The sequence below is a fragment of the Melitaea cinxia genome, chromosome 15 (assembly GCF_905220565.1).
Source record: "Melitaea cinxia chromosome 15, ilMelCinx1.1, whole genome shotgun sequence".
Classification (NCBI taxonomy): Eukaryota; Metazoa; Arthropoda; class Insecta; order Lepidoptera; family Nymphalidae; genus Melitaea; species Melitaea cinxia.
Window position 1 is genome coordinate 2,338,363 of NC_059408.1, and position 26,967 is coordinate 2,365,329.

Here is a 26,967-nt window from a genome sequence, read left to right on the forward strand (position 1 = left end):
AGTTAATAAGTATGTATTGCTATTATATAGCAATAATATAATTTAAAAAACTAAAGGAAGACCTCCTTAAGTCTAAAACAGATTTAGTTAAACACATGTTTCTCCTATTTCCATCAGAACTAAACTAAACGTTTGTCTACGCCTCAAGTATATAAATCATGCTGCACTGATGCAGTTTGGTCAAGTTTCCCTTTTAAGAATATGAATCTTTGTGGAAATAAGTTGTCAACGAGATCCGAACTCGCATATATCAAGAGTCAATGTTAATTTTGTTTCCTTTATAACAGGAAGGTTTTCATGTAAAGGTAGGTCATATGGTATTATATCGCTGGGTACATACGACAATGGCAATGCTAGGATATAAGTTAAAATGTCAGGAGTGACTGTGTTGTGAAAAACTTTAACAAAGTTATAAAAAGTGTACTATTATATTTCGTACACAGTACATTTGTATGGAATCCTTAGTGAATGAGCGTGACTCGCACTTGGCCGATTTTTTTTTTTGTCAATGTGTTAGTTTAATGTTGATACGTATTAGATGTACTAACGCCTGCCGTCAAAAGATCTTTTGATAATTTCTCACCACCTAAAATAATTACAGTAACAGACAGACAGATGAGATCCGGTAATCATATGGATATGTTAATCATTTTACGGATTCTAGTTGAACAAATATACTTTTAACTCCTGAATATTAGCAAGAAGTTAAAGAATTAGTGCCTGGCAGTTGTAAAACAATTGAAAAGTAATATGGGAAATGTTAAGCAGAAAAGGCATGTTAAATTTTGCCATCAAGTTTTACTCCCATACAAATAACTGTTATATGTATTACATAAAAATATGAATAACTCATTTTAAACAAGTTAGCCTAAACCGAAACATTGTAATAACAAGAACCCGTAAAATATTATTAAAATTTTAACAATTTTTACGTAATAAACACATGCAACTTTGGTTATTCACAACTGTATAAATAATAAGAGCATATATTAAAAAAATATCTCTTTTTTTAATTTACACAATCTGTATACTTAATAATTCGCGGTAAAATTGTACAAATAGACCAAAGTCACACGCATTCAGCTCAGACCAATCTGCTGCCTGTTTCGAGTCACTCAAAATCTCAACACAACTTACATGTCATGGGTTTTACAACAATCAGGTTGCTTGTCCGCCGATTTTATATTTAAATTTTATATTCAACAAGAAAACTCAGCGTAGCATCCCAAAATTTTCCTATGTGACTAAGCTCGATTGTTTTTTATTTTTTATTTTTACAATATAAACAGATAGTATAACACAAATACAAAAATAGATCATTTTTTTATTATATTAGTTTGACAGATTCATATCCCCCAATTTCGAGTCATCAGGTCTTGCGTACTAATCAACTAAAATATAAATTTAATATTATTTCATATAGCAACACTTTATAAAAATTTAGGGTTGCAATAAGTTAAGATTAAAAGTGGGATGCTACGCACAACACGACGATTGGACTAAAACGTCAATATACTACATTTATACAAGGAGAAGACAACGAAATGTCATTTTGTACAATATATCACATAATTCAAAACAACGCAGTCTGAATGCAGCAGCTACTTGCGTGGAAGGTTCGTCCGTGATTGATAAAATTATCACTACTATGTTCTGTGATGTAATTTCTGACTAAAATAATGACTAGCCATACACTTAATTATATTCATTTACTTTTGTTTTCCGTTATTAAAATAAAGAATCAGGTTTACTTTAATTAATAAGTATGTGGTTAATAAGTTATGCACGAATTGTACTTCAAATCATACGAATAATTTTATCAACCAGTCATCGTCTCAAGGTACTCACACAATCCAAATATTTCAATGATGAAAAAATAAACGTTCCTCCACTTACAAAACTAGCTCTCGAACATCCGGTGGCCATGAGGGTATCTGGATATTTTAAGTAACGAAAAATACTCAACGCCGAGTTAGAAAAATATTGAGATCAGTAACGGCCGGTGAGGTGATTTGTAGTTAGAGGCGGTTCAGGCGTCGGAGCATAGTTGCTTTGGCGTGTACACGGAGGCGTTGGGGTCGAGCGGGGACCCGTCCGACAACCGTAGTTTGGACACGTTCCCGCTCACCGGAGTCACGAATTCCGTCGGCATCACGGCCAGCATTTGAGCTTTCAATTCCTCTATCTCTTTCTCTTGTCTCGATATTAAGCCTGGAATGACAATGAGATTTATATTAGGATTTTTTTTTTTATTTTAGACTTCAATTTGCACACAAATGATATTAAAAAAAAAACAGGTTAGGTTAGTCTTCGTGGACAGCGAGCGCTCGAGGTGCGCGGCGCGCTCCTGCGGTATAGGGGCGGGTGGAGTGGACGGCGACTCACCCTCCTGTATGTGCATGTGCCGCTTGGCGTCCCCCAGCGCGGACAGCAGGTCGAGCTTGACGCGCGTCTCCGCGGACAGCGAGCGCTCGAGGTGCGCGGCGCGCTCCTGCGGTATAGGGGCGGGTGGAGTGGACGGCGACTCACCCTCCTGTATGTGCATGTGCCGCTTGGCGTCCCCCAGCGCGGACAGCAGGTCGAGCTTGACGCGCGTCTCCGCGGACAGCGAGCGCTCGAGGTGCGCGGCGCGCTCCTGCGGTATAGGGGCGGGTGGAGTGGACGGCGACTCACCCTCCTGTATGTGCATGTGCCGCTTGGCGTCCCCCAGCGCGGACAGCAGGTCGAGCTTGACGCGCGTCTCCGCAGACAGCGAGCGCTCGAGGTGCGCGGCGCGCTCCTGCGGTATAGGGGCGGGTGGAGTGGACGGCGACTCACCCTCCTGTATGTGCATGTGCCGCTTGGCGTCCCCCAGCGCGGACAGCAGGTCGAGCTTGACGCGCGTCTCCGCGGACAGCGAGCGCTCGAGGTGCGCGGCGCGCTCCTGCGGTATAGGGGCGGGTGGAGTGGACGGCGACTCACCCTCCTGTATGTGCATGTGCCGCTTGGCGTCCCCCAGCGCGGACAGCAGGTCGAGCTTGACGCGCGTCTCCGCAGACAGCGAGCGCTCGAGGTGCGCGGCGCGCTCCTGCAGCGCCGCGCACGCGCCCGCCAGCCGCGTGCCGCCGCTCTCCTCCCGCGCCTCCAGCGTCCGCATCTGGGGAGGCAAGAAATTAGTTCCATTGAGAATCGACGCTCACTCATGGATAAAACTACAGTAATACTCGTAAGACAATCGAAGCCAACATTCAGAACGAATAGAAAATACTGTAAAATGACCTTTATCGGTCTATGGCATGTAATAATGAAGGCACCTGGTCCGAGGCGCTGGCCAGGTCCCGCTGCAGCGCCGCGGCCCGCTCGCGCGCCTTCTGCAGCTCGCGCCGCAGCGCGCCCGCCTCCGCCTCGCTCGCCGCGCGCCGCGACCGACACCACTCGCTCTCGCACTCGCCACTGCACACACATCCATTTTTACTAATTTAAAGGAAAGACAATTTGAGATACACGCTGTTTACAGACACAAAGCTGAAACAATAATATATGACTCAAAATATTAAACAAGAAAAGAGAAATAAAAGAATAACAAAATACAGCATTTCATTATAAATAATGTACACATAAACTACATCAACAATGTGTGGGGATGTTTGTTGATGTTTTTTGTTTTTTGTTTGTTTTAGAAATCGCGCATACAACTTCTTTTCGAAAAAGTCTTTCCGTATTTTCTAGTAAAATGTTGCAAAAAAATCATTTTGGTTGTTTTTGTCACTGGCTAAATTTATACCATGAAAAGTTCACATTTTAAAAATGAAATTAAAAAGTAAAAATCGGTTTCCTGCTACTTTTCATTTGTTTTTCTGCCTGCCAAAATGAGTGATCCAGATCCAAAAAGGGAAAAATGCGTCGCCGCAATTTAAAATTGTGACATTTATGGACCTAATGCGTCAGTAACACTACAAAGAGTTTTCAGTCAGGATATTTTGATGTCAAAGAAGCATTTTGCTCTTGTCGCCCAGTTACGGATAAATGTGACGACATTTTTGAAAAAGTAGAGCTAAATCGAGATTTGAGTAGTTATACTATAGATGAAGACCTGAGAATTGACTATTAAACCATTTTGACCCATTTGAAAAAGGCTGGCTATACAAAAAAGCTCGATATATGGGTGCAACATTAACTCAGTGAATGAAACTAAATGGACCGTTTATTGTTTTGCGATTCTTTTGAGTTTGAGAATTTTGAGTCTCTTTTAAGCCCTCATGAATTTGAAGTATTTTTGAAGAGATTGATCATTGGTGACGAAAAGTGTATCACCTATGATAAGAAGGTACGAAAGAGATCGATAGTCAATGCTTTGGAGGAGTCGCATGATGCTTTAGGCGTATTTTGTGATTTATCTGAGGCATTTGACTGTGTTCATCATAACACATTAATCAGGAAACTCAGTCACTATGTCATTAAAAATACCGCATTAAAACTTCTGAGTTCTTATCTTAGTGATAGAACTCAGAGGGTTGAAGTAAATGGTACTAAGTCGTCTGAGTCTCATATACAGACGGGGGTCCCACAAGGCTCAATTCTTGATTCATTCTTGTTTTTAATATACAAAAACGACCTACCGTATTTAATAGAGAAGAAGCATGAGATTGTATTGTTTGCTGATGATACTTCATTAATATTTAAATTACGTAGACAAGAAACCAACTATGACGATGAAAACAATGCTCTCTCTGAATTGGTGCACTGATTTAGTGTGAATAACTTACTTCTCAATAGTAAAAAAACTAATTGTATCCAATTTTCTACTCCAAATGTAAAACAAATTGATATGCATCCAAAACTCAATGGTGATAAATTGAACGTAACTCAACCGTTTTTCTAGGAATCACCATTGATTCAAAGTTGCAGTGGGGACCCCATATCTGTCAACTGACGGATAGACTGAGTTCTGCAGCGTATGCGGTTAAAAGACTAAGGTTACTTACTTCTCAACAGTAAAAAAACTAATTGTATCCAATTTTCTGCTCCAAATGTAAAACAAATTGATATGCATCCAAAACTCAATGGTGATAAATTGAACGTAACTCAACCGTTTTTCTAGGAATCACCATTGATTCAAAGTTGCAGTGGGGACCCCATATATGTCAACTGACAGATAGACTGAGTTCTGCAGCGTATGCGGTTAAAAGACTAAGGTTATTAACAGATGTCGATACAGCTAAAGTCTGTTCTACGAGAAGAGATACCAAACGTAAACAAAGCCCATCAATTTTTCGTAGCGACGACGTAACAAACAAAATATAGTCTATCTCTTTCTATCTTGTTTGTTTGTTATCTTCTGCACGTCTTTCTGCAAGGTCGAACGATATTTTAACTGGCTTTGAAAACATTCGGATCGCGGACGGCCCTTTGATTTTTGTATTATTTATTTTTATTTCATTCCGTGTCCTGAAGTGCTCGGGGTGATTTTTATATTTTAAAAATATTATTTAAAAAGTATCAAATCTTATACAAATAATTGTATTTAATTAATTATATTACATTAAGTAATTATCAAAATATAAATATATTTTACATTTTAAAAATTTGTGTAAGTAAAAAAAGGTTACAAAACCCTGCATAGTTGAATGACCTCGCATTTGGTTTGTTTACGTTTGGTATCTCTTCTCGTTACTTCAGGTCACTTCCATAGTATAATGTCCTATGGCATTTTGCTATGGGGCAATGCGGCTGATATTGATGTCATTTTTATTCTGCAGAAAAGGGCTATCCGTTATATTTACAAAATGGGATGTAAAGAATCTCTGAAAGAGAAATTTAAAGAGATCAACATCCTGACCTTTGCATCGCAGTATATTTATGTAAATATAATGTAGATACGGAAAAATAGGCATTTAGTTGTTAGTCGTAGTGATCGAGATGCATCACATGATGTAACACTCAGGAACGAGCACAAATTAATATTTCCTAAATGCCGGTTCAGGAAAAAAAGTAGTTCCTTTATAGGAATGTCTGTCTTATTATACAATAAGATTCCGGCTGCGCCTCAATCTCTGCATTTACTGAAGTTTAAAAAATTATGAAGCGAATTTTATGTAGTATAGCCTGTTATAACATCAATGAATATCTTGATGATGGAAAGGCATGAATAAAGCTCGACCAGGCTATGTCTTTGATTTCAATCTGTAAATAGATATAGTTAAAATATTGTGAGCAGGTGACATGTGGCGGTTTCGACACACACGATTGGCTGTCTCGTGTTTGTCCTGATCATTTCATGGTAATACTGTTACTTTTTGTCTTATATATGACTTTAAATTTTTAAAAGAGTACCGAGAGTTTTTTTTTTCCTCCGGCTTTTTTTCTCTCGGCCTTACACTAGAGACATTAGTTTATCTTATTTATTGTTATATTTAATAAAGCCGAGGATATAATAGGAAGGTAATGTCTACTGAGACATAAGAAATTTTACGTAACTCAATATTTTGATTATTTTGATTAAGTTAAGGTTGTACATAACACTGGGTATATTACCTAAGTTTGTAATGTACCCAACGTTAACATATAAATTTTTATTTTATTGTTTGATTTTTTTTTTGCTACCTTAACTTTCTTTTATTATTGTCGAATTTTTTTTTAATTTATTTGTATTATTATTTTTGTAAATGAAATTATTTTGACTTTCGTTAAGTGTGTATATCACCTTATGACGAAATAAACCAAGCTGCATAGACTATCGTGAAACCCGGGTTGACACACAATAAAGTGACGTCGAGTCTATGGTGGGATTGGAAGAGCATCATACATTATGAGCTTTTACCGACGGGCAAAGCCATCGACTCGGATTTCTACTGTCGATAGCTGGTAAGATTTAAGCAAGAAATTTTTAATAAGCGGCCAAAATTGATCAACAGAAACAGGTGTGATCTTTCATCACGACAAAGCCCGACCAAATACTACGTCTTTAGTCACTCAACAAAAATTGTGAGAGTTTGACTGGCAAGCCTTAATGTATCCACCATATAGCCCTGATCTTGTACCCTAAGATTCCCATGTGTTTCGGTCTCTTCAGAATCCTTCGGGTAGTGTAAAGTTAACATCAAGAGAGGGCTGTCAAAACTACTTGTCGCGGTTTTTTAATGAGAAGCCTCCAAATTTCTACAGCAATTAAATCCTGTCACTGCCTACGAGATGGCGGCAAGTTATCAAACAATACGGTGCATATATGAATGTAAATAAATTTTAGATTTTTTTAAAAATCTTACCTATATAAAAATTTTCTATATAAAATAAGAAGAAACTTTTCCCGACCGAATATACAGGACCTTCGACTTTTAACTACGTTCCTGAGCTAATCTCCGAAACTACTGGATCGATTTTAATGAAATTTTTCACGCGTATGTAACTTTGTCCAACGTAAAATATAGGTTCTATTTTATTCATTTTAGTAACCGCGATATTTTTATTACAAAATTTACAAAAACATAGCGGTACCGAGTTCGCTAGATCAGCTAGTACATTATATGTATTGTGTTGCTTTTATTTTTTTATTTTTCGATCTATTGTATTTTTTTTCCATCTAGCGAAAGTGGTACAAGAGAGCACTTAAACTTTTTTTAAAGATAAGCTAAGGAATCGTCTTTTCTCTGAATTCATGAACATCCATATTTGATATACTCTCAATATGTATGTATGCATGCATGTATGTATGTATGCATGTATGTGTGTGTATGTATGTATGTATGCATGTATGTATGTATGTATGCATGCATGTATGTATGCATGTATCTATGCATGTATGTATGTATGCATGCATGTATGTATATATGCATGCATGTATGTATGTATGTATGCATGTATGTATGTATGCATGTATGTATGTATGCATGTATGTATGTATGCATGTATGTATGTATACATATATGTATGTATGCATGTATGTTTGCATGTTTGCATATAAACAAACGGCGCCCACCTGGGCGGGCGCGGCGTGTGCCTGGCCCTCAGCAGCTGGTGCTCGGCCGCGGCGCGCGCGCGCCTCTCCTCGCTCAGGCGACGCTCCAGTGCCGCGCGTTCGCTGCGAACCAGCCACGTATTACAGCACATTCACACTGCACACACGTCTATCGTCAACGTCCGCCTGGGGACACTATACCCTCGCGAGTTTAACGAAAACGTCCCAATGCATATATCGAAATATTCCAGATCGGCTGCTTAGCGAGTCATCGAAAACGTTAATTATTTAATACAAGTAAACAAATTATGAAGATAGAGTTACTTCTGCACGAACCCTCCAATGAGCGCGTTTTAAGCACGATTATAATTTAAAACTAAACGACGATTTATGCAGAACTAGCTTACCTTCTTAATTTTTTCACATTGTTTTACATAAATAGACATGGCAATAATACACACGTATAGATGAACATGTGCTGTGTGGCTACGGCATTAAAGAATTTAGCCACCCCTCTCTTCCCGTGGGTGTCGTAAGAGGCGACTAAGAGATAACAAGGTTCCACAACCATCTTGGAACTTAAGAAGCCGACCGATGGCGGGATAACCATCCAACTGCTGGCTTTGAAATACACAGGCCGAAGACGGGCAGCAGCTACTGCGGTCACCAACCCGCCTGCCCAGCGTGGTGACTATGGGCAAAACGCATGAGTTCACGTTATTTTTGGCGTAAACTTGTGGAAGGCCTATGTCCAGCAGTGGACTGTATAGGCTGTAATGATGATAGGTGAACACACAACCCCCCTCACCTCTGCTGCAGGCCGGCGCGCCTCCTCGCGTCCGCCTCCGCGGCGCGCGCGGCCGCCAGCTCGCAGCGCGCGCGCCGCAGCTCCTCGGCCAACTCGCGGCCCGAGCGCTGCCGGGGGACACGATCGTCTTTACTTCCGTTCTATTTATTCATTTTCATATTGCCTTTCTGACTGCCTAGTGCGGGATTTATTCACAGAGACAAGAGAGAAACGCGTTTATACGTGAAGATTATTTTGCATGGGAATTTAAACACTGCAGCCTAGACGATAAAGAATAGTATACGATACAATCGATACAGAGTCAGCTAGCGGCAAACGCCAGAACTAGGTTGAAAGGCCGAATTTCCCATACAAAATGAAATTAAAATTTACGCCCGTTATTGCGAGACGGATTAAACAAAACTCGCACTAGGCACTCTGATTTTTGTATTTCACTCATTATAATGATACTACTTTTAATGTTAAAGATCTTTATTTTCTCATTTAAAACCATACAGTCATTTGCATGAGAAATAACAACATTATATGACAGATTTAGTTACAGTCCAGTATGTAGGTGGCAGAGCTGGTCTGTGATTTTTTGAATCGTACAACCAACGCGAGTAAAAGTTTTAAAAGGCGAAAAGAGAAAGAATTACTTTTCGGATTTTATTGCGGTTTATTATTATTCTGACTGACGCAGTCTGTAACCATGTTTGATGTAAAGTATTAAAATTGTCGGGCATCTAAAAGAGCATAATAAACCGCGATAAAATCCGAGAAAGTTGTTACATTACTTATTTTAATAAAATGATATTGGACATCGGATATTTCTGTTAGTAAAAATTCAAAGTAATAACGGTTAGTATGTTAGATTAACTAAAGACTGGGATCATTACTTCTCTATTCCATGCGAAATGGCGCAGCAATGTCTCACATATATACAGTCTAACCTGTTAGAAATCTTTTTTAAGATGCTGTTAGCACAACCCCGTAAACTTAGCACCAGAGAAAAAACAGGTGACACCGACGCGAAAGCACCACAACCCTGACGCACTACAGAATCGAGGCAGTCCCAAAAGCACCCAAGTGCGTTATTGTACTGAGCCCAGAAGGCGCTATAAGATCTTTGGGAATAATTATCCATGGGCCAAGTGGCCCACAAATTACAGAAAAAAAAACTTTTGCAGTATGCTCTAAGGCAATGTAACCTTAACGTTGGTTTGACAACGCGCGAACTTCCAAGCCAGCATATTCCACCCTGACAACGCCCTCCATTCTCTCTCATATCGGCATTATCTTTAAAACCGGGTGTCCACAATTTTATACCGATGATTCTGTCCGTAAATCCCACTGCTGGGCTTAGGCCTCTTTCTCCATGCAAAAGAAGGATCGGATCTTATTCCACCATTCCGCCCCATTGCGGGTTGGTGGTTTTTTTTTATCAAAACATAGTTTTACTTAAAAGACTACCTGCGGACTTTCTTGCCAATAAGATTTGGCTAGAAACTCCGCTTCTCTGGATTTACATTCTTCACTTTTAAAAATAATTAAAATTCTAAATTGACGTTTCGATGGTGTTTTGAAGCATATTTGAATAAAGTGATTTTTTATTTTAAGCTAGCTTTGCATCGAACGAAAATTGCCAACTTTTGTGTTGTTAACCAGCGTTCGCAACCGCACGATATTTTCATACCTACGTATATACGATAGTACCTTGTATCGTAGGCGCATTATACGATAATTCTGTTTTTCCTACCGAAATACTCAAAACGCAAATTATCCCGAAAAAAAAGGTCAGCCGAAAATATATTACGGATAAATATCCGAGATATATGTGAAAATTCTCCTAAAATTTAATTTAATATTTACCGACAGTAGCCGACGGTAAAAAGTTTTTTGATTCATTAATGTTTTTACAATCGAACCTATATTAATGAAATATTTCTATTTGCATATATTAAGTTTATTAATTGAGGAGAAACAAGTCCTACTGACCAATTCTACCTCCCACTGTCAAAGTATATTCGTATCGTTATCCGTTGTGTAGATATTTATTATTTATTTATTTACTAGCGACCCGCCCCGGCTTCGCACGGGTGATACTAAATATACTACAGAATGTCTTTATTTATAGTGTGAAGCTAGCTTATATAGCATGGTTATTAACATAATAACAACAACATTCAAATATGCGTCGTTAGATTACACGTTGTTACAGAATGCGTTGAAGAAATAATGGTTCACTGCTCGTTCCCCGTAGGTGATAGCGTGATAATATGTAGCCTATATGTTGACCCGACTTCTTAATAATATTCGTGCCAAATTTGAAGTAAATCCATGCAGTACTTTTTGAGTTTATCCCGGACATACATACAGACAAACAGACAAAAATTCTAAAAACCATATTTTTGGCTTCGGTATCGACAGTAGATCACACCCCAAGTATTCTTTAAAAATATTCAATGTACAGTTTTGACTTTCCTACCATTTTATTATATGTATAGATTATTATTATCGTCATACGTCAGATAGCGTTATCCACAACTGGGAAACAGACCTTTAATGTTGTAGTAGAGGCGGTCTAAAAAAATCTTGACGGATACGATAATTTAGTTCCATATACGTACCATATGCGATAATTCTACGGCCCTGGTATGATAACTGCGTCGGTTCGGTTTAGAACACTGCTGTCAACACGTTTCGATGACAAAAGTTTCCATAAAGCTAGGTCTCCTCCGAACAAAGTTTTGCCAATTTGAGGAGGAGACCCAGCTTACGTTGTCTTAGTTATTTATTAATATATTATTCAGAAGCGCACTCAATCTCAAAAGCGGTTTTAAGTCCCACGAACAAATTTTAAGTGTAAGAACTTAACTTGTAAGTAAAAAAAAAAAATCCAAGCATGTGACTACAAAAATAAAGATCAGATAAGCATGATGTTTTAAGTTAATTGTCTATTTAACGAAAGATGTAGAATAAGATCTAAAAGCCTAGTGTTAAATAAAGCCTGTTGATGTTATTGAAAAGCAAAAACCCTTCCACCTCTAAAATTACAGATGTCGATGGGTAGAGGCGACTTACCGTCTAACGGCCCCCAGTACCCGGCCCGTCTGCCTTCTTACCCGAAAAAATAAAATAAAAAGGAAAAAAAAAAAACGACTCACCAATTCCTTTTCCCTCTGTTCGCGTTCCCTGTCGCGCTCCCTATTTTCCCTCTCCCTCTCTTCTTTTCTCTCTTTCTCCCTCTCCCTCTCCCTTTCTTTATGACTATTACTATCTTTATTATTCTTTACAATTTCTTTTGTACTTTCTACTTCTTTTTCTTTAACTAATATTTCTTTTGCTGAAATAATAAAAAGAAAAATAAATATATATATTTTTTTTATGAATTCTAGAAGGCAGACGAGCAGATGTACACCGTGTTTACCGCCGTACGAGAGCATTGGTAATATCGGGGGTTTTGTAACATACCGCACATTGCCAACAAACTAAGCTCTAATCATTTATATTTCACATTTTCTTAAACAAAGAGGGCGGGAGTCAAAAATTACGTCCCCATAATACTTCAAATTCCAAATAAAAATAAAAACTTTAAAAATGTATGTAGAAAGAAAATTAAAAAGTAATCAAAAATTATGTACGTGACACATTACTAAAACTGAATAAGAAAGAGTAAGAGAGAAATCATCTGTTGTATAACGGTATCCAACAGATAAGGGATTATGATATATTTTTCTCATTCACCTTTAAACTCCTATTTATTTGACAGAAATTTCTATTTTCAATTTCAGAATCCAAACGATGCAGTTTATTGGTTGAGGCAAAGTGCCCAAAAAGTGAAGTGGGTCAACTCATAAATATATATCAGTATTTTACCTTTATCAACAAACGGTGTAGCAGGTCATTGATATAACATTTATTAGGTATAGAACTGGCAGACAAAAATTGTCTTGTTTTGCGAACTGTCAAAAGCATAAACGTTTAAATAATCTGCGCAATTGTCCCAATATTTTATTTCATAAGAACGCTCAGTTCTAAACTTCGGTTAGAATTGGTACAATCATTCTCGAGTTTAGCGCTTAACAACACATTCATAGAATAATTTTTATTTATATCAAAGGATATAATGTCAGTCATTTGGCTACTGCAGCGTTTTTTATCTATAGTACAATCGAGATTTTGTCGAATCGAGTGTTTGAGAGAATCGCATCTGCATCTACTCTCAACTATTATTTCTGCATCCTAACAGACCCGTTATTTTATATGTTTTTCTTTGCATTCTGCCTGTAACATTCCACTGTTGGGCATAGGCCTTTTTTTTGAAAGAAGCTACGAAGAGTTTTTTTTAGAAGAAGCTACTAAGCACTTCGAGTTGGCAGATCGTTACTCATAGTAGGAATACTAGGAGTAACGATCGCTATCAGATATTTATGATAACAATCGGGACCGAGGGCTTAACGTGCTCTCCGAGGCACGATGGGGAGAACCACAAGGACAGACATCCAAACCGGAAAGGAATATTTATACAAATACAAATATCCATCCCGAGCGGGAATTAAACCCTCAAGCCGTCGGTGTTTTAGGCGACTAGTCGCACCTCTACACCAGAGTGGTTATTGTATATAATATGGTTTTCTATAACCAAGTCTAAATATTAAATGACCCAATAGATAGTTCGTTGCGTTGTTTTTCGTTGCGGAAACGAGAATTACTGATTATGCCAAATTTTTCGAATAAAAGATTAAACTGCACTGATTGTGCATTTTTGGTTTGGAAGGCTCGTTATTGATGACATATAAGTACAGTGAAACTTGGTTAAATAAATTACCTCTGCTAATTTTTGCATAGAAATATCTTTGTTGCTGTGAATTTTTAAACATTGTTAACTGAAATTTGATTTCATAATTTAAACTTCTATGTTTGGAATTATGTAGTTCGATAAGTATAAGATAATTTATTAGGTTTTGACATTAAAATCAGGCAACTTGTAATTAACATTTCTTTAAGATGTCTAATTTCGTCCTTGCATTCTCTTCACAGAATTAATTTGGAAAACTGGGTAAATGAAATGCCAAACTGGGTAAATAAGCCCAACATCTCCTGCCTATTCAGGATTTTTTAGAACGAGAAGAAATATGGTGCTTAATGATCGAAGAGGTTATCCTGTACTCTGTTCCTGACCTTCCGACATTCTAAACCTTTAACACTTATCTTGTCTTGGTACAACTTTTCACGATTGTACATTTCTTGTACCAATATTGACAATTGTAATGATTCCAAGATTATCACTACAAACTCTCAAAGATGCTATTTTTTTTTTGTTCAAAAATACAAAAAACACATACTTAACACTTATTCATACGCCTACCACGAAAACTCACAAGAGTTAAAAATCTGGAGTCGCAGTTGAAAACCTCTTATATATTCCAAAAAATAACTAATCATTGGACCTTATGTACTCACTACATAAACATTAAAATACAACAAAATCTAAGCAAATTATCTAAACCTTTTAAATCTTATTTTATTATTATTATTTTTTTTTTTGTACATAATTTATAAAAAGACAAAAAAAATAGTTAGATATTTTTTCCAAAAAAAAAGTATAGTAAATATATCACTATAAATTTAGTATGACCATAAGTGATGATAAATAAATAATAAAAATAAACCCTTTCCACTCAACGGTCCCCAGTAGGATTGTCTCTTGTTTCAAGGGTCCGGAAGCACACAATACACATACACAAACACAAACGCCCAGACCACGACAAACATCTATATGACCAATACAAATATTTGTCTTGAGCGGGGATCAGCAGCCAGTGCTGTTATCGCCAACGCGTCGTCTAATATGCTATGTAATGCTCGACCCTTGATCTTAACTAAACCATTAACTTAATCATTTTTTTTTTTTTTATAGGAAATATGGCCAGAATAACTTGAAAAGAACTTTGTTATCCCTTGTTTGACTGAAATTGTGTTATAATGTATGTAACAATACTCACTTTCTGTGCTCTTATAACTATCACTGCTCTCTTTATCCTTTTCTTTATTTCTGTGTCTCTTTTTCTCTTCTCTTACTGAACTAGCCTCTTTCTTTTCATATTTCGTGGGCTTAAAGCTCACTGTAAATAACATTAAATGAATACAATAACATTTTGACGTCTATGTACAATATAATATTATATTATACAGACATATCATATATATAATTCTTAAATTGATCCACCTTATAAATGGTGTATCAATATACAACAACGAATTTATTTTTATTTTATTTTTTTAATTTAAATCACCAGTAAACACAATTTTGGAAACCTTATTTAAATCTGTACACTAATACCCGATAGAAAAACAAACAAAACTATTTACTAATAATATTGAATCACAAATGCTTGTAAGGATGGATTTTTTTATTTGATCTAAGGTAACATACTGTCTATAACTAAAATCAAATCGATGGAATATTTTTACAAAGGTACACAATAAGACATCTACTTTAGTTCAGTAACGTTGACGCTTAGTAACGTTTTAGAGCGCTTTTAGGCGCATATTTAAGATATTAGTATAATGCTAAAAAGTATACTATTGTTGGAGAGTGATACACATTTCTATTATTTAATATTTCTAAGTATTTAAGACAAAATCATAGTTACGAACCTTTATGTTCGTGGCGCTCATCGTCTTCACCCGCGCCCGACCCAGTGGCCGAGCCATTGAGCAAGTGTGTGCTCGTTTGCGTGCTCGCTTGCGTACTCGCATGAGTACTTGCTTGAGTACTCGCTTGCGTGCTCGCTTGCGTGCTTGGCTGCGTGCTCGCTTGTGTACTCGCTTGTGTACTTGCTTGCGTACTCGCTTGTGTACTCGCTTGTGTACTTGCTTGTGTACTTGCTGTGTTTGCTTGTGTGGCAGTCGGCTTCTCTCGCGCCTGCTGTGCTACATGCTTCTCTAACTTTTCAAACTGTAAACAAAATTTAATATTTTTTTTATGAATAAATGAAGTAATGTATGTAATATTTGATGGACATTAAGTTTAGAAATTAGGGACGTAATTACGGATGATATTTTGAAAAAAGAATTGACTCTTAAGCACATAGCTCATAGCTCATTATCATGCTCTTTTTTGAATAACAAAGGGAGCGCGAGCGTAGAATAGAAAATTCCGTAAAATATGTCAAAGAAAAATAATGATTTAACATATATTGAAGAAACAGAAAGAACTGTGTGAAGGGAGGGTGTACTACAAGGGGAAGGCAGGGTGCGCTACAAGGGGAAGGCAGGGTGTGCTACAAGCGGAAGGGAGGGTGCGCTACAAGGGGAAGGCAGGGTGTGCTACAAGCGGAAGGGAGGGTGTGCTACAAGGGGAAGGCAGGGTGTGCTACAAGCGGAAGGGAGGGTGTGCTACAAGGGGGAGGCAGGGTATGCTACAAGAGGAAGGCAGGGTGCGCTACAAGGGGAAGGCAGGGTGTGCTACAAGCGGAAGGGAGGGTGTGCTACAAGAGGAAGACAGGGTGTGCTACAAGGGGGAGGCAGGGTGTGCTACAAGAGGAAGGCAGGGTGCGCTACAAGGGGAAGGCAGGGTGCGCTACAAGGGGAAGGCAGGGTGTGCTACAAGCGGAAGGGAGGGTGTGCTACAAGGGGGAGGCAGGGTGTGCTACAAGAGGAAGGCAGGGTGCGCTACAAGGGGAAGGCAGGGTGTGCTACAAGAGGAAGACAGGGTGTGCTACAAGGGGAAGGCAGGGTGTGCTACAAGCGGGAGGCAGGGTGCGCTACAAGGGGAAGGCAGGGTGTGCTACAAGCGGAAGGGAGGGTGTGCTACAAGAGGAAGACAGGGTGTGCTACAAGGGGAAGGCAGGGTGTGCTACAAGCGGGAGGCAGGGTGCGCTACAAGGGGAAGGCAGGGTGTGCTACAAGCGGAAGGGAGGGTGTGCTACAAGAGGAAGACAGGGTGTGTTACAAGGGGAAGGCAGGGTGTGCTACAAGCGGGAGGCAGGGTGCGCTACAAGGGGAAGGCAGGGTGTGCTACAAGCGGAAGGGAGGGTGTGCTACAAGAGGAAGACAGGGTGTGCTACAAGGGGAAGGCAGGGTGTGCTACAAGCGGAAGGGAGGGTGTGCTACAAGAGGAAGACAGGGTGTGCTACAAGGGGGAGGCAGGGTGTGCTACAAGAGGAAGGCAGGGTGCGCTACAAGGGGAAGGCAGGGTGCGCTACAAGGGGAAGGCAGGGTGTGCTACAAGCGGAAGGGAGGGTGTGCTACAAGGGGGAGGCAGGGTGTGCTACAAGAGGAAGGCAGGGTGCGCTACAAGGGGAAGGCAGGGTGCGCTACAAGGGGAAGGCAGGGTGTGCTACAAGGGGAAGGCAGGGTGCGCTACAAGGGGAAGGCAGGGTGTGCTACAAGCGGAAGGGAGGGTGTGCTACAAGGGGGAGGCAGGGTGTGCTACAAGAGGAAGGCAGGGTGCGCTACAAGACGCAGGCGTGTCACGCGAGCGCAGGCGCGCACCTTGACGTGCAAGGCGTGGTCGGCGACGCACACGCCGTTGTGGTCGCGCGCGCAGCGGCGCCGCACGGAGCCGTTCAGCGGCCGCGCCGCGCCGCACCCCGCCTCCGCCTCCGCCTCCTTGTGCGAGCTCTGGCGGCACACCACTCACACTCAGCTCCTTCGCTGCATTCGTATTACGGTACCGATCTAATCTAAACTACACGTTTACGCCGTTACACCGTATGCATAAAACTCGTTTTACTCATATTCAGTACTTACGGCTCTATATTCAAAATCATTGGATTCCAAAAATTTGGTTCGATATACTCACTTTATACCGACTCGGTGCTGATTGGGTTAAAATAATACGAGTGATTTATTTCCAAAAAGTCAGTCCAGAATGTTTGGGCCGACTCGTGACGTCATGAGTGTAGCAACAATTTTGTAGTACTTTGTCGGAGGTAAATAGATAACAAGCGTGTCTGAGCGTGTGTCGGATATTTAAAAATAAGATGTTATATATTTAGTTGATATGCGTTTTTAATTTCTAGCATTTTCGACAGAGATACGCCTAAAGCACGGATTTAGCGCCCGGCATACAGAACCCAATTTATCAGTAAAACATGTACAACAATTATATGGAAAATCCAAAAGTGCACGCCCCTACACCATCTAGTACCTTGTTTGAGAACTAATGATCGAACTTACAACATACTATTAAAAGTTCGATTAGTTTATATGGTCCTTGCAAATAATCACTGTTCCATTATATTGCTATGGTAGGAACTAAAAATATATTTTATGGGAGAAAAGCTCAGCCTCCTCGGAGACGTGCAAAATACAGATTTAAAATACTTAAAACTAAACCCAACTTAATATCGTAGTAAAAATTACCAACTTCTTTTATCTATCAAAACATAATCAAAAGGTTAAACATGTTATAGAACATTTCTGCATAATAAAGAAAAGTTAAAACACAATAAAATAAAAAACTCAAATAAACACGGTACCTGATCTATAAGTGCACTTTCAGGCAATGCGTCCCGTAGAAGTTGGAAATAAAACTCATTCTCGGCACGCACTTGCCGCTGCCGCCTTAACCTTAACCTCTGCCCAACATATGCCTGAGGAGAAAATAAAAGGTGATATAGTATGTTTCTGAGTCAGAACAGTCGAAAACTATTCAAATAATTATATTTGCTCGCAAACGAAAAAAAAACCGACTTCAATTACATCGACAAGTAATACAACGTAGATCGACGAAAAAATAAGTCAAATAACTACGCGTTATCAAAGATTACTCACAAAGTAGTTATCAGATCTCGATAAAATTTAAATGTGACCTCATGATAACCCTTCCCTTTTAGCTTTCGAATAAATTAAAAATGATCAAAATCGGTACACCGAGTAAAAAGTTATGCGGATTTTCGAGAGTTTCCCTCGATTTCTCTGGGATCCCATCATCAGATCCTGGTTTCTTTATCATGGTACTAAACTTGGGATATCTCCTTTCCAACAAATTTTTATCAAAATCGGTACATCCAGTAAAAAGTTATGCGGTATAATACAACGTAGGTCGACGAAAAAACCGTCAAGTAAAAACGCATTATTAGATATTACTCGAAAAGTAGTTGTTAGATCTCAAATAAATTTAAATAGAACCAAATGACACACACCACCTTTCGATTAAAAAAAAATTGTCGAAATCGGTCCACCCAGTCAAAAGTTCTGAAGTCACATACATAAAAAAAATACAGTCGAATTGAGAACCTCTTCCTTTTTTGGAAGTCGGTTAAAAAAGTTTGTGTGAAGGATTGTCAATTATTATCTATGGTATGTGAAAGATGGGGTGTGATTAGGATATAATGGGCGGTGAGTAGCAGAGAAAAAGGTGTGAATAGCAAATGAGGTGCGAGTAGGAAAGAATGAAGTGCGAAAGGACGGAATGGGGTGTGAAAAAGAAAAAAAGCGTGAGTGAGCGAGAGCGTAAGAAAAAAAATAGATTGTAAATGGAAAATAATAGGGTATATTATATAGGGAAAATAATTTCAACTGAGGTAGGGCACAGCAGGAATTTCCTGCTCAAAATATGGAGCAGCCCGACTGGGGTAGTACCTCGACTTTACAGAAGATCACAGCTACATAATACTGTTTTCAAGCAGTATTGTGTTCCTGTTGGTGAGTAAGGTGACCAGAGCTCCTGGGGGGATTGGGGATTGGGTCGGCAACGCGCTTGCGATGCTTCTGGTGTTGCAGGCGTCTATAAGCTACGGTAATCTCTTACCATCAGGTGAGCCGTACGCTTGTTTGCTGAACTAGTGATAAAAAAAAGGGTGTGAAGAGGTTGCGGTAGGGTAATGGCGGAATTTAGGTGGCGAATGCTAGCGCGACCCCATCTCGCCCCACCCAGGCGGATGACTGCTCACACGTGGTGGTTTTTAGCCAGTAGGAGTCTGACAGAGCCCTCCGGCGCCCCCGCGCTGGAGGGTATCCATGATGGATTTTCCCCAGGTAAAAAAAAAGGGTAATGGCGGAATTTAGTCGCATGATGGTATGTGTAAATATGGTGTACCTTGACGCCGAAGCCCAGCGAGAGCGCGGGGTAGCCGAGGCAGTGCGCGGCGAGCGGCCGCCACAGCTCCAGCGGGCCCGCGCGCTCGCGCACCGCGCCCTCCGCGTACACCACGAGGCAGCACAGTGCCACCGTCGGCAGGCACACGCCCTTGTCGCCAACTGCGCACATTGCAGTTAGAAGAAATCACTCACGGCACTGACATGTGGCCGTTGGCGGGCCATACACATGTTACCGTGGTCTGGGTGTTTGTGTATTATGTTTCCAGACCCCCGATACGGCAGTAAATCCTATCCATCGAGTGCGTGGCACTGACCACACAACAACCGCTTTGGTGGTGCGAGGAGTCGCCTAAAATACCGACGGTTTGCGGATTCGATTCCCGCTCGGGATGGATATTTTTATTTGTACAAATTAAAATAATTTACAATTTCTAGATTGGATGTCTGTCCTTGTGAGTCACCCTACCGTGCCTCGGAAAGCACGATAAGCCCTCGGTACCGGTCGTTATCATAAATACCTGACCGTTACTCATAATATTAAGGAACGTAAGGAGGTAGATTAAGCTCATTTTCCTAAATGCTACATGCAAACTGAATGCGATGGGAATGAGAGTGTGAAGCATTTCCTTATTTATTGACACAAAAATACAATGACATAACAAAGAAAAAAATTTACATATGTACAAAATGATATTGGACATGATTTGTAGAAGAAAGGGAGAGTATTATTTTATTTATTTATTTTATACTTTATTGTACACCACAAATATATTACAAACAAAGCATAAAGATAGTTACAGACAGTGAAGTACAATGGGCGGACTTATGGCTAATTAGCCATTTCTTCCAGACAACCCAAAGTATCTCCAAACAGAACCGCTTTTTTAGACACACTTCTCCCAAAGGTGTTGGGAGCGGACGTTAAGATATTCCCGATACAATGCCTGTGCGGCGTGTGTATGTATAACTATGTACATACTACACTATCTATCAATCGGCACTTTTATTAAAGGTATTTAGTATGATTTGGTTGTACTAGTGTACCTAGTTGTTAATTCTTTTTTATTATTGATTTGAGCTGAAACACTACAGATCAAAAACTTCTTCCTTAATGTATTGTTTATTATAGTATATTTACAATTTTGCTTTCGGAAATTTGACTGACAAAACATAATTTGGTTAGAAGGTAGATTCGTAGGAATAATTGTTACTGTTTTTTTTTTTTTACTATATATATTAAAGCTATGTTAATTGAGAATATTTAAAAAGATCGTGAATTATTACAATACAATACAAATACTATTTATTGTACACTATCAGAGAAAAAATTTTACACCGAAAAAGAAAATACAGACATGTACAAAAGGCGGTCTTATCGCTAAAAGAGCGATTCTCTTATTATAGGCATTTTTTTAAATTAAATATTATCTATCACAATATGCCTTTGCTTAAATGTTATCCAGGCTTACAGTATTTAATCTTATAGTTTTTTAGTCTGACAATGTAATCAAGATCAAAATAAAATTAGATTTCGTTGCAAATAACTTTCGATGATGCAAACTATACCTAATGTAAACAAACGAAACTAAATTACGTGCATTGAGATCTCGGAAAAAGTTCCGACATTAGCAACGTAGCTTTAAAAATAGAATGGTCTAAAGCTATATAGATCACTTAATATATAGATAAAATATTTTAAAAACATACAGGAATATTTTAGGAACGAAGTTGCTTATGGGGCGTTGCGGTAGGGTACCCTAGCTGGCAAAAACGTCCGTAACGTTAAAACAAAGCGTAAGATTTTTATGTATAGTCTATGTATGATGGCTATACAGTGTCTAATGAATAGTCTACATGATGACTGTTATTATAGCAGTTCGTGGTCCAGTCGTTTCGGAGGAGTATGGTAACTAACATTGTGACACGAGAATTTGTGAATTATATTGTGAACGAGAAGGATAAATCATTGTAAATAAATAAAGGTAATAAAATATTTTGAAAAGTAGTTTTTTTTATCGATAAAAAAATATAATTATATATTATTTATACCTCGAATAGAACTTGAAATTAATACTTTATAATGAGAAACTTCGTTCCTATCTGGTGTTATTATCTAAAAGTAGATATTCAAATAATAACATCTATTTAAAAAAAATAATAATGGCTAACAATTGATTGACAATCACATGTAAGAGATTGATTTATTTTATAGTAGTTTTAACCGCGGCCTCGCTCACATTGATTTTTATTTTTTGTTTTAAATAAAAAGGATCCTATGTTACTTCTAATACCTCAAAGAATATGTGTACAAAGTTTCGTGGTGATCGGTCAAGTAGTTTTCGCGTGAAAGCATCACAAACAAACTTACATTCACATTTAAAATATTAGTAGGGATAAGCCATACACTATTCCATATTAGATTCATTCCAGATATTGTCTGCAATTTTCTATTTTTTCATCTTAAGATTGAGTATCAACAAAACACATAACTTTGAATAATAATAATAGGTCAATGAACTCCAAAATATTTTACTAAGTTAAGCAACTTTTGAGTTTATTAAAAAATTCTCTTACTAGTACTTATAATTAAGTTGTTGCTGAAACTTTTGGACTATTTGTTACGTGGAAATAATGAAAATTGCAACTTACAAGGTATGTGCTAGATTTCTATATTTTTTATTAAATATCTCTAGATGTTTGTAATAGTTTGGACATTTGTATTTGTGTATTGTGTTTTTCATGTACCTCCGACAGGAAGAATTAGTAAATCCTACTGAGGGCCATTGGCAGTTAGTTTATTTAAATTAATTTAACGATAAACAATTCTAAGTCTAAACAATTTTTAATATCATATCAAATCATACGAATTAATAATTGTGTTTGCAGACAAACGAAAAAAAACTGACTTCAATTACATCGACAAGTAATACAACGTAGGTAGACGAAAAAATAGTCAAGTAAATACGCATTATCAAAGATCACTCCAAAAGTTGTAATAAGATCTCGACGAAATTTAAATGTGACCACATGATAAACATCGCCTTTCGATTAAATTAAAAATCATCAAAATCGGTACACCCAGTAAAAAGTTGTAATGTGTGGGTAACACAAAAATAAATCGTACAAATTGTAAGTCTCTTGGAAACTCTGTTATAACTATGAACAAGTGTGTTAGCATGATCCTATGAGGGTGTGAGTATCCTCATGTCAATATATAAATGATGATGTGTTGACACAAAGGTCACAACACTGATTATTACTCTTGTGGTTGCCGGTTCGATCACTGCATATATCAAATATTTGTCTTGGCAATATACATGTTTGTCCCGACACAGGAAAGAAATCCTACTGGGGGCTATTGAGTGTGATACGATTATATTTATACTTACATGTATACCACACGTATTGTACCCACACATAGGTACTGGCGGCAAAGAATATATACTGTAGAGGTATGAAGAAGTAACATATCAAGTCAGACATCAAGGCTAGACATATGAAGAACACTGAAAATGCCTGAAACAAATCATATAATTTTACCATGGCTTTTCAAATTATAAAAGTTATGATTGTTTTAGGATATGTTACACAAGCTAAAGGTTGTGGGTTCGATTCTCACACATGACAAATATTTTTATAGGCTATACAGATGTTACTCATGTTTTGAGGGTTTGTAATTATATTTCCAGAGCTGAGACACAGATTCCACATCCTAATAGAGGCCGTTAAGTGTGTACTGTTCATTATAATATCATTATTCATTCAAAATTAGTGAAAACGAATAAAGGTTATTATAAATCTATCTTGTATCAATATCATCAATAAATATTAGTAAATGTTAAGTAAACAATAAAATATGTTATCGTAAAAAATAGCATATAAAAAACAACTTACCACTCCATGATACTTAAATGAATCATAAACAGACTTCAGCATCATCCAGAACGGCCAGAGAAACTCAAATCTGAATTCGAGCATGTAATCGGCCATCACAACTGTAGACCAGAGCATCACAAATTTCAGGTACAGCAGAGAACTGGAAAGAAAAATTATTTTTTGTATACATAATTTTTTTTAAATAATAAACGCCTTGCACTCAATGACTCACACTAGGATTTACTCCTGAATCGGAGGTCCGGAAAGTGGAAACCCAACACTCAAGCAAATCAATCTCAGGGACAAGTGTATGCCATGTGCAGGGATCAAATCCGTGACCGCCAGCACTACAGTCACAATTCAGTGCTGTGACCGTTACAGTAACGCGTCATCAAATCAAATGTATAAAAAATATGACAATAATAAATGTTACATAGTATTATGTTAAAAGAAAGAAAAATGTATTACAAGACAAGGGTATAGTAATGCCCCTTGCATTTGTCCATTCTAATATATAAGCAAAGGTAGGGCACAGCAGGACCAGGGCGAGGTGGCGAATGCTAGACCAACCCCATCTCGCCCTACCCAGCCGGACGACTGCTCACACGTGGTGGTTTTTAGTCAGTAGGAGTTTGACATAACGCTCTGGCGCCCCCGCACTGGAGGGTATCCATGAAGGATTTTTCCCACGTAAAAAAAAGGCCACAGCAAGAAATATCCTGCTCAAAATATTCTAGGAATAGAATAGAAAATTCTAGGACTATTTATAGGGTATTCATCGATAGCTTTAGTTTTACATATTAGATTTAGATAACCATTAAATAAAGTTTATTTTAATTTTAACTAAACTTGTAAGTTCTCATAACAAAGCACAACATGAGAATTAACTTAAAAATAAGAAAATTAATTTATTAATTAAACTTTATGCTAGTAATATTAGTAAAGTATTTAATAACTTTGTTAGCCACTGTCATTCTTTTACAAGTTTCTATGTTTCGACGTCTATTGTTTTTATTTTATAAGAAATTGTTATTTATTATCGTTTTAAGAGATTTATTTAACATTTAAATGTGGTTCTAAAGCATCATTTTGTTTTGAGTAATTAAAAGTGAAAAGTTTTGATTTAAAACTTTCTATATATTTGTATGTTTATTAATTTAAATTTTAATAGTCTTTAAATGATTTTTTTTTTATACGGTATTAATAAAAATTATACATTAATATTATTTTTAACTTTATTAATTTATTTTTTGTTTATACTACATAGACTTATACTGCATAGAGTTAAATTACATTGTGTTACGTGAATGTTTAGTAAGGTTTTATTTTTAATAATTTAAGAGGAGATATTGTTAGTATTAATTTATGTGTTATTCACAACTATTAAAACTATAAATCGCCAGATGGTTGCCCCAATCCACACATTTCCATCCCACGGGCATTTCAACATCAAATTGAACAGGATTTGCGTGAAATGAAATTAACAATATATCTTTAAGGTTTTAATATAATTTAAATAAGATAAAAAACCACTTCCACTCACTTTGAATACATTCCTTCGCCAATTTTGTTGCGCTTTATTGGGCGCCGCTTGCCTGATTCGGCATTTCGCCTCTTCATATTTTATCCTCCACTGTGTTAGTCACAAATACAGGCTCTTCGTTCACAACAATTATTTAGAACGAAACATCTAGGAAAACAACGTTCCGTAGGCTTTTTGTTGTCAATCGGCCTACGTCCAGAATTTACGAGGGAGATGGATGAATTATCGGCAAGCTCTTTTTGCGTTCACTCACAAAATACTGATGTTGCTAGGTTTTAAAATAAAAAATAATGCACTTAGATGATACCTTGATACCTATAAAATTATAGATATATTTAATTATTTATTTCCATTAGCTATATTAAAATTTAATGTATCATCATAGTAACCTTAGTTACACAACAACAATGACCTCTCAATCTTATTAATTATTCAAATAAATTTATATATTTTTGAAAATAAGATATGTTTTGTAATTCTATGCGTCTATTTTTAATATACATAAACCATGTGTACTACTATGATTATTTTAAAAGGTTTCGTAATAAAAAAATATTACTTTAACACAAATTGCTGATGAAATCAGACTTTTTGTAGAAATAAATGGTAAATACCCACTCCTATTTTAACATATTCAGCTATATAAATCATGATTTTCTTAATTTATTACAATTATTTTATAAAAATAAAAGTGCACCAGTTAAAATGCGACTTGTATGTCGATTAACAGGTTAAAAAATTGGTATAACTTGTGTTTAATAATTTTGAACAGAAACTCGCCTTTTATAATTTTCTTTCTAAGTCTAAGAATAATCCAAGTAAGGTGAAAACCGTGGTATATATATAAATATATATTAGATTATTTATCAGAGTATAAAATGCGAAAGTAACTCTGTCTGTCTGTCTGTTGCGCTTCCACACCAAAACTGCTGAGCCGGCTTAAATTAAATTTGGTACACAACTACACAGATAGCCTAGAGCCTGAGAAAAGACATATATGATTCCATATAAATAAACATGACATTCAAAGTTTGTAAAAGTTCCTCAAAGGTGTAAAATAACAATAGGAAATAGGGGACAAAAGTTTGTATGGAAATGTGTAAGGGTTTTATGTAAATGTTTTATAAGTTTGCAACAAGAAACAAAATATTCGACCTATTGTGATGCCCAAAATAAACCAAAAGATATGTTCAAAAAATGCTGTCCAAAGTCATTATTCTACGTGGACAAAGTCACAGGCACAGCTAGTTATTAATATACCTATTATGTCAATTTTTATATATATCTATTTTATATTTTTAGATAACATACACAAATAACATATTTTATAACTTCGATATTAAATTAGACTAGCCCGTTGGCGCAGTTTGCAGTACCCTACTTTCTGCTAGACTGGTTATTGATTTGATTCTAGGTATAATGTGCATCCATTTACCTAGAATCATATAGAAAAGAATATATTATATAGAAAAGAATATGTCCTGATTCACTAGCTGACAATGATTCATCATTGCTGAGCATAAACTATGGGACTTAAGATTTATAAATTTTTGTAAATAGGGTCATTTTATTGAGTAAAAACCTAATTAAGAAATATTTTTAGAAATCTTTAGAAATATTATTTCTCACTGGGTGAAGTAGAAGTCGAAAATTTTGTATGAAATACCTCATTATTTTTTAGTTAGAAACTTTATTTTTCGACTACTAGTTAAAAATGAGATGAAGAACAAATACAAAAAAATATGTATCTATATCCACCAATTGTTACCTTTT

The 26,967-nt window shown here is 37.3% G+C and overlaps 1 protein-coding gene across 1 annotated transcript; it reads right to left on the bottom strand.

Annotated features, from left to right (window-relative positions):
• Positions 1 to 1,150: 1,150 nt before the first annotated feature.
• On the bottom strand, positions 1,151 to 25,446 carry LOC123660584 (macoilin-2). Its single transcript, XM_045595639.1, has 15 exons — positions 25,195 to 25,446; positions 23,670 to 23,811; positions 23,165 to 23,291; positions 19,774 to 19,934; positions 18,212 to 18,325; positions 17,223 to 17,351; positions 15,380 to 15,684; positions 14,720 to 14,844; positions 11,911 to 12,066; positions 11,192 to 11,199; positions 8,742 to 8,833; positions 7,997 to 8,056; positions 3,294 to 3,387; positions 2,962 to 3,136; positions 1,151 to 2,211 (listed from the first exon to the last, which is right to left on the bottom strand). Exons 1-15 carry the CDS (start codon positions 25,269 to 25,271, stop codon positions 2,030 to 2,032), a joined length of 1,947 nt encoding a protein of 648 aa, XP_045451595.1. The 5' UTR covers positions 25,272 to 25,446; the 3' UTR covers positions 1,151 to 2,029.
• Between the last annotated feature and the right edge of the window lie 1,521 nt (positions 25,447 to 26,967).

Coding starts and splice junctions, on each gene's coding strand:
- LOC123660584 (XM_045595639.1), bottom strand. CDS start 25,271: ATGAAGAGGCGAAATGCCGAATCAGGCAAGCGGCGCCCAATAAAGCGC. Junction 19,935..23,164: donor ACAATACGTGTGGTATACAT/GTAAGTATAAAT, acceptor CAATGTGCGCAG/TTGGCGACAAGGGCGTGTGC. Junction 3,388..7,996: donor CGCGCGCGCGCCGCGGCCGA/GCACCAGCTGCT, acceptor GCGCGCGGCGAG/CGAGGCGGAGGCGGGCGCGC.